The sequence below is a fragment of the Hemiscyllium ocellatum genome, chromosome 2 (genome assembly GCF_020745735.1).
Source record: "Hemiscyllium ocellatum isolate sHemOce1 chromosome 2, sHemOce1.pat.X.cur, whole genome shotgun sequence".
Taxonomy (NCBI): Eukaryota; Metazoa; Chordata; class Chondrichthyes; order Orectolobiformes; family Hemiscylliidae; genus Hemiscyllium; species Hemiscyllium ocellatum.
The window spans coordinates 3,292,837-3,307,300 of record NC_083402.1 but is presented as its reverse complement, the minus strand read 5'-3'; the positions used below and the strand labels follow the sequence as shown (position 1 = coordinate 3,307,300).

Here is a 14,464-nt window from a genome sequence, read left to right as displayed (position 1 = left end):
TGGGAATTGAACCCGGGTCTCTGGCGCTGTGAGGCAACAGTGCTAACCACCGTGCCACCCACAACATCTATTAACTGAGTCATGACTGACATGTTATAAGCTATTAAACTATCTATAGAAGTAGGGGAAGTATAACAATGAATTATATGTTGAAAAGTGTGGTGTTGGAAAAACACAGCAGGCCAGGCAGCATCCGAGGAGCAGGAGAATGAATTATATGTAATAATTCTATCTAAAATCAAATTGTAATTAATAACTAATTTATTTTTCTTCTTTGTTTCAGCATCTCATTGTGAATATTATAACAGAGGTATGTAATGTTAACATTATCTAACAACTGGTTTTCATACTTATTCCTAGTACTTGAAACCACAAAAACACGATAATGTGGCTCATCTAAACTATCCAGAATGAGTTGACCTCAATATAAAGCACATTACACAGTGCTAAAGCCTAGTTCCATCACTAGAAATCACAAGTAGATCCAGTGCAGACTTCTGTTGTAACATATTCAAAAATAATTTAAAGGCATTTTGGATAAGAGTTATGAGACTGCACTAAGGCAGCAGCAGTAAATAATTTTAATTCCTCAATGTAGTATCCTGAAACCAAGCATTTTCAGTTGTATCATGGATAAGCTTTCCTTCATCATAAGGTCAGAAGTAAGGATGATCACAGATGACCACACAACGTTCAGCCCTATTTCTTGTTCCCCTAATTCTGAAACAGCCTGTGCCCTTATGAAGGAATACCTCGTGAACATTCAGCTTGGGTTATACATATGTGTCAGACAATGACCATCTCCAATGTGAGTGAATGTAATGACCCAACCTTCTGTGTCCCCCACTATCAACCTCATTAGGATTATTAGTAACCTGAATGTAAGTTTGCTCGCTGAGCTGAAAGGTTTGTTTTCAGACGTTTCCTCACCATACTGGCTAACATCATCAGTGAGCCTCTGGTAAAGCACTGGTGGTATGGTCCGCTTTTTATTTATGTGTTTAGGTTTCCTTGGGTTGGTGACATCATTTCCTCTGGTGATGCAATTTCCTGTGGTGATGTCATTTCCTGTTCTTTTTCTCAGGGGGTGGTAAATGGGATTCGGGCTGATGTGTTTGTTGATAGGATCCCAGTTGGAATGCCATGCTTCTAGGAATTCCTGTGCATGTCTCTGTTTGGCCTGTCCTACAATTGTTGGTTTGTCCCAGTCAAAGTGGTGTCCTTCCTCAACTGTATGTAAAGATATTAGTGAGAGTGGATCATGTCTTTTTTCTGTGTAGCTAGTTGATGTTCATGTATCCTGATAGCTAGTTTTCTGCCTGTTTGTCCAATGTAGTGTTTGTTACAGTTCTTACAAGGTATTTTGTAAAGCACACTGATGGTGTTATCTAGTATGGTGACTAAGCGTCTGAAAACAAACCTTCCAGCTCAGTGAGCAAACTTACATCCAGAACCTCAACCTGAGCTACAAATCTTCTCAAAACCTGCTAGTACCAGTAACCAGCAATTGAATGGAATCAGCCGTCTAAATGCTGTGGCTACAAGAGGAAGTCAGAAGCTAGGAATTCTATTTCAAATAGCTCACTCCTTATTCCCCAAAGCTTGTGAAATATCTGCAACACTTAAGGCGGGAGTGTGATGGAATACTCTTTATTTAACTGGATGAACACAGTTCCAGGAACACTCAAGAAGTTACCAGAGATAAAGCAACTTGCTTGATTAGCACCCCATCAACACTTTGTACAGTGGCAGAAGTGTGTACCATCTACAAGATGCACTGAAGCAACTCACCCAGGCTTCTTGGACAGCACTTCCCATGTCAGTCACCTCAAACACTGAGAAGGACGAGAGCAGGAGATACACGGGAATGCCACAAATGCAAGTTTTCTGCAAGCTATAAGCCATCTTGACCTGAAGTATATCAGTGTCCATTCACTGTTGCTGAGTCAAAACTTGAAGCTCTGCCCCGAAAAGCATTATAGGTTTACATGCACTGCATGGACTGCAGCAGTTCAAAAAGTAGCTCACCAACACCATCTCAGGGCCAATAGGGATGGACAGTAAATGCTCACCTGTGATTTCCCATTCTGTAAATGAATTATAAAAAAAAATTGTATGCTGAAATTGGAGGTCTATATCGAGTGGAATGTTAAGGTTAGAAATACATGTCCCTTTTAAACTCTAAACAGATTAATTCCAGAGTAGATTCCAGAGTAAAATCATCTAGAGTTGAAACATTCACTTGCTGTCAATCCATGGATGCTGTCTGACCTGCTATGATTTTCAATGTTTTTTGTTTTCAGAGCTAGTTAAGCTCACTCAACTCTGTATTTAAAAGCCAAGCTCCTGACCATCCCCTCCAACTCCACTTTAATTTACTCTCCTCCATCTCTTTCAATATTCTCTTCACTTTAGGCACTTCTGATCTTTAGGCACCTAGCGCAGAGATGGGTGCATGCAGAGGACCTCATTCTGGATCTGACTAAAAGTAGCCTTCAATAGATCTGAGCAGGTGGCCTATGAAGGGAGCATAATCCATGACTGTCGGCTTCTGTTTTAAGACAATAAAACCAAGGGCATAGGAACAGGAATAGGCATTCAGGTATTTGAGCCTGCTCCACACTTAAATGGGATCATGGCTCATCTCACATTCCTCAACGATCGTGGGTATAGACATTTCTGGATCTCCTTGGAGAGAGCATCGGATGTTAACTTCTGCAACTGAAACTTTTCAAAAATAGGTGGGCACTATAGTGGTTGGGGTCATCATTTTAGAATATTAGAGTCATACAGCATGGAAACAGACCATTCGGCCCATCTCGTCCACGCCCATCCGGTTTCCTAAACTGAACTAATTTGCCTAATTATCAATGGAAGACGATAGGCCATTGGTGAGCCTGAAAGGAAGAGGCACCTGTTTAATTAATAAATTATTGCAGAATAACAAAAAGTGCAATTTATATCACTCATCAAGTATAATTACTGAGGACTCTCAGAAGCATACATCTGTTTATGACAAATGCCAATTTCTTTTTCCACCCAGAGATTGTGTGATATCATCAAATTGGGTGGAGCTTAATGCAACATCAACATTAACTCTTTCAAAACTGTTTCCTTTTACTGGCATTGTTAAAGATTAGAATTAGGATTAGGCTTAAATCCCTGCAGTGTGGAAACAGGCCCTTTGGTTCAACCCTCCAAAGCGTAACCCATTCAAACCCATACTGCTACCCTGTATTAAGGCACCTAACCTATACATCCCTGGACACTATTGGCAATTTAGCATGACCAATGCACCTGACCTGCACATCTTTGGACTGTGGGAGGAAACTGGAGCACCCAGAAGAAACCCACGCAGACACAGGGAGAATGTGTAAACTCCACACAGACAGTCGCCCGAGGCTGGAATTGAACCTGGGTCCCTGGCGCTGTGAGGCAGCAGCGCCAACCACTGAGCCATCCCAGAATGGGAACGGTTTGGTGATTTTTTTTCCCAGATCTGGAAACCTGCAAACATCTTCTTTTGATAGACGTAAATGTCTTTGCTTTTGCCAAATTTTTAGTTTAAAATGATATCAGGCAGCAGAGTTTCTCTTTCTCCTCCTCAGCAGTAGCATAGTGCAGAATGCCGTATTGAAGGAAGTTCTACAGTTGCCCAAATATCAAGTATTAAATACAAATGATGCTTGTTCTTTATTTCAGTACATGGAAGCGACCCACATTTCATCAACAACATGAACGGTCTGACCATTTCCATAGATTTTGTCAACAAAAGACTGTTACTTGAAAAGTACAACAATACAAGAGTACTCCAGATGAGCTTTTTGTTCACCCCAGCCCTCTACAAGGCTATTTCCAGTAAGGACCAACATACCTAATTATTAGACATTTTGTGACATCAGTAGCTAGAACGTAGGCTAAGAATTGCTTTCATTGATCAATTTTCCAACAGTGTAAGTGTATTCCTGAAGTTTTCTCTTCTCTTTCTAGTGTGCATGCTTGCTTGATTTCTTGAATTTTGATTAGATTAGATTGGATTTCCTGTAGTGTGGAAACAGGCCCTTCGGCCCAACCAGTCCACACCGACTCTCCAAAGAGTAACCCACCCAGACCCATTTCCCTCTGACTAAATGACCTAACACTATGGGCAATTTAGCATGGCCAATTCACCTGATCTGCACATCTTTGGACTGTAGGAGGAAACCAGAGCACCCGGAGGAAACCCACGCAGACACAGGGAGAATGTGTAAACTCCACACAGACAGTCGCCCGAGGCTGGAATTGAACCTGGGTCCCTGGCGCTGTGAGGCAGCAGTGCTAACCACTGAGCCAGAATTGTTATTTTCAAATCTAGATCTAATCTATCCAACAGACATAGGGCAAATTCATGTCAGAAATTAGAAGTTGGAATGGCTTATTTCTTGCCAAGTAAAATTGGACTGTCTATACTACAGGAGAAAGTGAGGACTGCAGATGCTGGAGGTCAGAGTCAAAGAGTGTGGTGCAGTTGTTCAAGAAGAGAGTCCAGTACCACCTTGTCCAGGCCAACTAGGCAAGGGCAACCAATGCTGGAACAATCAACAGTGATCATCTTCCATTCAAGTATTTTCTTAATAAAATGATGTGGCTCCCTATTACATAGCTTTTGAAAGTCCAATTCACTGCATTTCTTGCCTCAAGATTATCTTTTGGCAAATTTATAAAAAGGAGTAGAAAAGATTAGTTTTGCTTGGTTAGTTAAAAATGTTTTAGATATCAAACAGGAATAAATTTGGAAAGTTCACTGAATGGGAAAATGATTGGAAGTTAAGGGGAAAATTAAAACAATTAATAATATTTTAAAACTGGAATAAAGTGTTATTCCTCAGTTTAAGAATTTTACTATAGTAATGTTACTACTTGCTTCAGCATTTATAATTTATGTTTATCCCATGCATATAAGATCTGTCCTCTGCAGATATAAGGATCTGAACATGTATGCCTCGAATTTTATATGAAATATCTGATGTTTGGCTAGGTCTTTCATCTGTTATCCATCTCCCAGTCCAATCCAGTATCCTAAATATTTTTGTGGCTAGAACATCTTTAAACTCTGTCCTGGCTCACAGATATTTCTTTTTTTTCAGGTTCAGATAAATATATGTCACTGGAATCTGTGAAATATCCTAACTACTTTGTCCGTTACTTTGACAATGGAACTGTTACTTTGGAGAAATGGCAGATGGGTGATCTGTTTCGAAAGCAAGCTTCATTTCTTGTCCATAAGAATAGGTGGTTTGCCAAATACAGTGCATTTGAATCATATACCTCGCGACAAGAATTCCTCTTTGCCAATCCAAATGGAATTATATCAATGGAAAAATATGATGTCAGAAAAAGGATGGCCATGAGTTTCAAGACCACAGGTATTTTTGTTGTTTGTTCCCAAGATGTAGCCAGCAAGGCTGCCAGTTATCTAAGAATGTACGGAAGGCAACTTAGCTTCAGTATAAATAAGAATTCTTCAGTAAATGGTATTCTTATGAATTTTCAGGGATAATCAACTGAATTACGAGGGAATGGTGATCATGAAAATGAGAGAATTTGCACAAATTCATACAGTACAGAAAATACCCTTCAGCCTATTGATTCTACACTGATAAAACTACCACTAAAGGTGCACTAATCCTAATATTGTCCCACATCCTTGAATGTTAGTATATTTGAAGTGCTCATTCAAATATTTTTCAATGTTGTAAGGTTTCTAGCTGCCACTACATTCCCAGGCAGTGCATTCGGATATCTACCACCCAGTGAGTGTAAACATTTTTCCCAAGTCACCTTTGAATCTCCTGCCACTTACCCTAAAACTGTACCCTATCATGATTGATTCCTCAACCAAGGGGTTGGCCTGCTGTGCTTTGACCAGCAACACATTTGCAGCTGTGATCTCCAGCATCTGCAGACCTCATTTTTTACTACGAGGGGAATAGCTGTTCTCTATACCCGTCATAATCTGATACACCTCAATCATGAGCCCCTCAGTCTTCTCTGCTCAAAAGAAAAAAACAATCCAAACCTATCTAGTTTCTACTTATAACTCAATTTCTCCATCTCCATCCTGGTGAACCTTCACCTTCACCTTCCAGTGCGAACACATCCTTCCTGTAGTGAGGTGAACAAAATTGTGCACATTACTCCTTCTGTGGCCTGACCAATGCTCTGTACAACTCTAACATTATCTCCTTGCTCTTATACTCTATGCCATGACTGATGAAAGCAAGTGTCTGATGTGCCTTCTTAGCTATTCTATTCATGTGCTCTGCCAATGTCAGGGGTCTGTCAATAATTACTCCATGATTCCTTTGATCCTCTAAGCCACCCAGTATCCTCCTATGCATTAAATATACCCTCATCTTGTTTCTTCTTCCAAAGTACATTACCTCTCATTTATCAGGGTTAAATACCATCTGCCACTAGTCTGCATATCTAATCAGCCCAACTATATCTTCCTGTAACTTACAACCATCTTCTTCACTATTATCCACTCTACCAATCCTGGTGTCATCTGTAAATTTGCTTCACATCCCTCCCACATTTGTATCTATATTATTTATGATATAACAAACAATAAGGGTTCCAATAACTGATCCTTGTGATACACCACAGGACACCAGCCTCCAGTCACTCAAACAGTGTTTTACCACTACCCTTTGTGTCCTATTACTAAGCCAATTTCTGATCCATCTCACCAAGTTCCCCTCAATTCCATACAATTTAACCTTCTCAGTCAGTCTCCCATGTCAGACCTTGTCAAAAACTTTGCTAAAATCCATACAAACTACATCAACTAAACTTCCCTCAGCCACACATTTTTTAAAAATTCTCACAAATTCGTGAGGCATGTGTTCTCTCCGTGACTACCTGGTCAGGTCCACGCCCGTCTACGACCCACCCTCCCATCCTGGCACTTTCCCCTGCCACTGCAGGAACTGTAAAACCTGTGCCCATATCTCCTCCCTCACCTCTATCCAAGGCCCTAAAGGAGCCTTCCACATCCATCAAAGTTTTACCTGCACATCCACTAATATCATTTATTGTATCTGTTGCTCCCGATGCGGTCTCCTCTACATTGGGGAGACTGGGCGCCTCGTAGCAGAGCGCTTTAGGGAACATCTCCAACATACCTGCACCAATCAACCACACCACCCCGTGGCCCAACATTTCAACTCCCCCTCCCACTCTGCCGAGGACATGGATGTCCTGGGCCTCCTTCACCGCCGCTCCCTCACCACCAGACGCCTGGAGATAGAACGCCTCATCTTCCGCCTCGGAACACTTCAACCCCAGGGCATCAATGTGGACTTCAACAGTTTCCTCATTTCCCCTTCCCCCACCTCATCCTAGTTTCAAACTTCCAGTTCAGCACTCTCCCCATGACTTGTCCAGACTTGTCCAACCTGTCTATCTTCTTTTCCACCTATCACATCCACCCTCTCCTCCCTGACCTATCACCTTCATCTCCTCCCCCACTCACTCATTGTACTATATCCTACTCTCTCCCCACCCCACCCTCCTCTAGTTTATCTCTCCATGCTTCCAGCTCACTGCCTTTATTCCTGATGAAGGGCTTTTGCCCGAAACGTCAATTTCGCTGCTCGTTGGATGCTGCCTGAACTGCTGTCCTCTTCTAGCACCACTGATCCAGAATCCTTCCTCTAACAGAATCAAGCTGACTATCTTGAATTCAACCATGCCTTTCAAAATGGGTATTAATTTGCTACTTCAGAATTTTCTTGAATAGTTTCCCTATCACTGACATGAGACTTACCAGTCTGCAATTTCCTGGTTCATCACTACCACACTTCTTTAAAATATGCAACTAAATTTGTCATCCTTCAGCATGCTGGCATTTAACCCATGGCCAGAGAAGAATCAAAAATTTGTATCAGAGTTCTGGATGTAGGTTTGCTCGCTGAGCTGGAAGATTCATTTCCAAATGTTTTGTCACCCTACTGGGTAACATCTTCAGTGGGCCTCAGGCGAAGCACTGCTGATACTTCCTGCTTTCTATTTATATGTTTGGGTTGGTGATGTCATTTCTTGTGGTGATGCCATTTCCTATGGTGAAGTCACTTCCTGTTCTTTTTCTCAGGGGGTGGTAGATGGGATCTAAGTTGATCCTGAACTCTATCAATAAACACATCAAGTTAGACCCCATCTACCACCCCCTGAGGAAAAGAACAGAAAGTGACTTCACCACAGGAAATGACATCATAAACCCAAAGAAACCCAAGCATATAACTAGAAAGCAGGAATTATCAGCAGTGCTTCACCTGAGGTCCACTGAAGATGTTACCTAGTAGGGTGATGAAACGTCTGGAAATGAATCTTCTAGCTCAACAAAACTACATCCAGAACCTCAACCTAAGCTACAAGTCTCAAAATGTATGTCAGAGTCCCTGTAAATTCCTTGCCTATTAATCTGGGATTTAGAGTTATGGAGTCACACAGAGTGGAAACAGACCCTCCGGTCTAATCAGTTACCTTAATTAGTTTTAGATTACTTATGTTGTCTGGAACTGAGTGTCTCTAAGACTCTGCAGACTCCTCAACCAGCGTACACAATATTAATTTACACAGGCACCTTAGCATGTATCAGCTAAGGACAACACAGTACAAGGCTGCAGTCAGCAAATCAGGTCGCAACTTGGCTTGAAGACAACAAAGGATTAAAGTTTACACTTTTAACATTTTTATAGCTAACTATCTGATTCTTTAGAAACTTGAAATACTTCTCAATATTCACAACTTTGCTGGTCTAATGAATTGTTCAGTCTTTTGGATCACTTTATATTCTGCACGGTCTTTCTGCTGCTTGTGAATGGCCTCCACATGTTCCACACAGCGATGGTTAAATTGATTGGAACTTCTGTGGATGCTTTGTCTCTAGTTTGTATTTTCTAGGGCAAATGATTCACACATGCTAGTATGGATGTTACATTGTTTATAGAGGCTTTCAAGTTTTCCTTATAGCATTTCATCTGCTTGCCAAAGGATGTCTTACCATAATGAAGCTCAGAATATACCACTTTTTAGTGAGTCTTGTATCATGAATGTGGTCAATGTGGCATGCCCATCTCAGCTGGTCATGCATGACTAATACTTGGATACAGGTTTTAGTGAGTGGGTGGGGGTTGGACATGTAATACTTTAATGTCAGTTGTTCATTATACATCACCATCACCATCATACAATCCCAACAGCGTGAGGTCTTGACCCAATAGCAAGGAAAATCCAAGATGACTGTAAACCAGGCTCTGCTGTAGGATGGAGCCAACTAATAGAGTCACAGAGTCCTACAGTACAGAGACAGGCCCTTTGGCCCAAACACGCCCATGCCAACCAACATGTCCAGCCATGCTAACCCCATTTCCCTGCACTTGACCCAGATCCTTCTAAACCTTTCTTATCCATGTGTTTAACCAAATGCCTTTTTAAATATTGTTAATGCACCTGCCTCTGCGACAACTGGAGCATGGGGGTTGAGGTATGACCTTATAGAGATTTATAAAATCATGCGGGGCATAGATAAGGTGAATAACAAAGGTCTTTTTCCCAGGTTGTGAGTTCAAAACTAGGAATATATTTTTAAGTTGAGAGGAGAAAGATTTAAAAAGGCAAGGGGCATTTTTTTTATCCCAAGAGAGTGGTTAATGCACGGAATGAACTGCCAGAGAACGTGGTGCATGCAGGCACTGTTTCACAAAAGACACTGAGATAAGTACATGAATAAGAAAGGTTTGGAAAGATATAGGCCACATGCAGGCAGGTGGGACTAGTTTAGTTTGGGAAATGTAGTCAGTGAATACTAGTTGGACCAAAGGGTCTGTTTCCATGCTGTAAGACTCTATGACTGTGACTATATGACATCCACTAGATCCCCCGATCAACTTCACTTGTCCTTGAAGAATTCCAAGAGATTTGTCAAACATGATTTTCTTTTAGTACATTCATCCTGACTGTGTCTAATTCGACCACACGCTGTGATAAAATCTTTGATAATGGACTCTAGCATCTTCCCCACTACCACATCAAATACACTGGTCTGTCATTCCCTGTTTCCCTCTACTTCCTTTTATTTAAAAAGAAGGGTTACATCAGCTATCATCCAATCTGTAGGAACTGTTTCAGAGTATAAGGACTCTTGGAAGACGACCGCAATTGCATCCACTATTTCTACAGCCGCTTTCTTAAGTACTCTGGGATTTAGATCAAGCCATGAGGATTTATTAGCCTTTAATTCCATCTGTTCTTCAACATCATTTGTCTATGGATACAGATTTGCTTCAGTTCCTTCATCCCACTAAATTCTATGTTCCCTAATATTTTTGATGCATTTTTCATATTGTTTGTGAAGACAGAAGGGAAGTATAAATTTAATTTGTCAGCCATTTCTTTATTCACCATAATAAATTGCCCTGTTTCTGAACAGAGGGGACCTGTATTAGTTTTTGTCAATCTTTTTACTCTTTACATACCACAAGAAACTTTTGCAGTCAATGCTTCACAAGCTTATTGTCAGACTCTGCTTCTTAATCAATTCTTTGGTCTTCCTTTGTGATTTCTAGACTATTCCCAATCCTCAGGTGTATTGTTTTTTTTCTTGTCAATTTATGTCTCTTTTTTGCATCTAATACAATCTCTAACTTCCCTTGTTACCCATAGTTTGGCCACTGTTCTATTTGTACTCTTGTGCCAAACAGGAATAAGCACTTTTTGTAGTTCACCCATTTGTTCTTTGAATATTTGCCATTGCTTATTCAAAGTTTCTTTTTCTTTCAGTAACATTTCCCAATCCATTAAAGCTAACTCATGCCTCATATCATTGTAATTTCCATTATTAAGATTCAGGACTCAGTCATAATCAACTACATCACTCTCCATCTTGATGAAGAATTTGATCATATTAAGGTCACTTATACAAGGGGGTCTCTCACAGCTATATTACTAATTATTCCTTTCTCATTGCATAATACCCAGATTAAAATGGCTTTTTTCTCCAGTTGGTTTCTTGATATATTAGTCCAGAAAACCATCCTGTATATACTTGAGAATATGAATGGAGATGCCAACTGTTAAACACCAGTTTTTCCATGACAATATGGCTGAGGAGTGCAAGCTGATGATTGTCTCTTCTCATCTGTGTCTGTCTGTTGTGTAAGAGTCAAACATCCCTATTATGACTATATCGAAATTTCCCTATGGGCTAATTGGATTCGCCAAATCTTTATTCACATTAAAGTCACCATAATTATATTTTGTTTAACTGCATACATCTCTGATTTCCAGTTTAATGCCATTCCCACTATCACTCAATTTCTATATATTAATCCCACAACTGTTTTTTGACCCTTGATATTTCTCAGTTCTATTCGCATAGATTCAACATGGTCTGAGCTAATATAATTTCTCAACATTGTGTTTATATCCTCTTTAGTCAGTAACTCCACTGCCTTCCCTCTTTCTTTGTCCTTCCTAATTGCTAAATACCTGTGGATATTCAGTTCCCATTCCTGGTCACCCTGCAACCATGTCTCTGTAATCCCAACCATATCCATCTGGTTATGTCTGCATGTATGATTAATTCATCCACTTTATTATGAATGTTTCATGCATGTAGGCATCAAATATTAACTTCTTTATCCCATTCCCACTATTTTTTATTATGGTCTTGGTTGATTATAGTATTTGATTTTTCAGCCTATCACTTCTCTTATTCCCTTTTCTGCCATTTATTCTTGTCTTTGCTTTCTCTTCCTCTGACCCCTTGCACAGGTTTCCATTCCCCTACCAACTTAGTTTAATCTCCCCCAATCACTCTCAAATACTTTCCCTAGCGCATCAGTCTGGCTTCTGCTCAAATGAATCCTGTGCAGTTTGCACTGGTCCAACCTCCCCAAAACCAGTCCCAATGCCCCAGGAATCTGAAAAGCTCCCCCTCATACCATCTCTTTAGTCATTTGCTCATCCAATATATCCTGCTATTTCGACTCTGGCTAGCACATGGCACTGGTAATAATCCTGAGACCACTACTTTTGAGGTCCGACCTTTTAGCTTGCTGCCTAACTCCCTATATTCTACTTTTAGGATCTCTTTTTAGGATCCTTTTTTAAACTCATGTTTTTGGGACCAATGTGTACCACAACCATTGGGTGCTCCCCCTCCCCCTCCCCCTCAGGATGTCAGAGAGCCATAGTGTCATACATCAGGGAAACAGACCTTTCAGTCCAATCAGTCCATAATCCCAAACTAAACTAGTCCCACCTGTCTGTGCTTGGCCCATATCCCTCCAAACATTTCATATTCATGTACTTATCTAAATGTATTTTAAACGTTTAACTGTACCTGCATCCACCACTTCCTCTGAGAGTTCATTCCATACACGAACTACCATCTGTGTAAAAAAATTGCTCCTCTTTTTTTAATCTTTATCCTCTTAAAAGTAGTCTTGAAATCCTCCACCCTAGGTAAAAAGACACCTGCCAGTCACCTTATCTATACCCCTCCTTATTTTATAAATTTCTATAAAGTCACATCTAAACTTCCTATACTCAAGTGGAAAATGGTCCCAGCCTATCCAACCTCTCTTTATAACTCAAACTCTCCATTCCCAGCAATATCTTGGTAAATCTCTTCTGAATCCTCTCCAGCTTAATCATATCCTTCCTGTAATAGGGCGACCAGAACTGGACACAGTATTACAGAGGAGGCTTCACCAATGTCCTGTACCTCTTCAACATAATGTTCCAACTCCTATATTCAAAGATCTCAGCAATGAAGGCAAGCATACTAAATGCCTTCTTAACCACCTTGTCTATATTTCATAGAAACTTTAAGGTCTTTCTGTCCTACAACACTGCCAAAGGCCCTACTTTTAATTGTATACATCTTGTCTTTGTTTTTCCAAAATGTAATAACTCGCATTTAGAACATAGAGCAATACAACGCAGAATAGGCCCTTCAACCCTCGATGTTGTGCTGACTTGTGAACTGATCGAAGCCCATCCTCCTACACTATTCCATCATCATTTTGATTAGACTTAGACTTACAGTGTGGAAACAGGCCCTTCGGCCCAACAAGTCCACACCGACCCGCCGAAGCGCAACCCACCCATACCCCTACATTTACCCCTTACCTAACACTACGGGCAATTTAGCTTGGCCAATTCACCTGACCCGCACATCTTTGGACTGTGGGAGGAAACCGGAGCACCCGGAGGAAACCCACGCAGGCACAGGGAGAACGTGCAAACTCCACACAGTCAGTCGCCTGAGTCGGGAATTGAACCCGGGTCTACAGGCGCTGTGAGGCAGCAGTGCTAACCACTGTGCCACCGTGCCGCCCACACCATCCATGTGCTTATCCAAGGATTGTTTAAATCTCCCTAATGTGGCTGACTTAACTACATTGGCAGGCAGGGCATTCCATGCCCTTACCACTCTCTGAGTAAAGAACCTGCCTCTGACATCTGTCTTAAATCTATCACCCCTCAATTTGTAGCTATGCCCCTCGTACAAGCTGACATCATCATCCTAAGAAAAAGACATTCACTGTCTACCCGATCTAATCCTCTGAAATTATCCAAATTAAACTCCATTTGCCACTGTTCAGCCCATTGCCCCAAATGATCAAGATCTCTTTATAATCTTAGATAACCTTCTTCACTGCCCCACTATACCATACATTTTGGTTAAAAGTCACAACAACAGGTTATAGTCCAACAGGTTTAATTGGAAACACACTAGCTTTCGGAGCAACGCTCCTTCATCAAGTGATAGTGGAGGGCTCAATCCTAACACACAGAATTTGTAGCAAAAATTTACAGTGTGATGTAACTGAAATTATACATTGATAAATTGATTGTCTGTGAAGCCTTTCATCTGTTAGAATACAGTGATAGTTTCACTTCTTTCATGTGTAAATCACAAAACCTTTTTTTTAAAAAGTTGCATTCTTTGGTTAGCTGTTAACAATGGTGATAGCTAGACAATATGTTGAAGGTGTTAGCCCCATGTGTTCTCTGTCTATGCCATGATGTTTAGATTGACTCAAATCTAAAAACTGAGATAACGGAGTTTTACATAAATTCATGCAGTTTTTGAGCTCAGAGTTCTACATGAATGCATGCAGTTTTTGAGCAAAGTACAATGTAACCCTGAAAATACAAATTCACCCCACAAAATATTTGTGTGCATGTGGGTCTTTGTGTGTGTGTGTGTGTGTGTGTGTGTCTGTGTGTGTCTGTGTGTGTCTGTGTCTGTCTGGGTTAGGGGTTGTGAGTGTGAGAATGTATGTGTGTGTGTAGTGAGTGCAGAGTGTCTTAAGTCTGTGAGGGGGTGCATGTGTGAGTGTGGGAGTGTGTGTGCCTGTAATGGTGTGTGTGGGTGTCTGTGTGCGCGTCTGTGTGTATGTGTGTCCGT

At 40.9% G+C, this 14,464-nt stretch overlaps 1 protein-coding gene across 1 annotated transcript in view; it reads left to right on the top strand.

Annotated features, from left to right (window-relative positions):
• The window catches only part of LOC132829788 (uncharacterized), a 104,351-nt gene that overhangs the window by 44,175 nt on the left and 45,712 nt on the right, over nt 1-14,464 (top strand). Inside the window, exons 3-5 of the mRNA XM_060847155.1 lie at nt 284-310; nt 3,703-3,858; nt 5,127-5,405. Of these exons, the coding sequence (XP_060703138.1) occupies nt 3,735-3,858; nt 5,127-5,405 (403 nt within the window). The 5' untranslated portion in view covers nt 284-310; nt 3,703-3,734. The remainder of the gene's footprint in view (nt 1-283; nt 311-3,702; nt 3,859-5,126; nt 5,406-14,464) is intronic.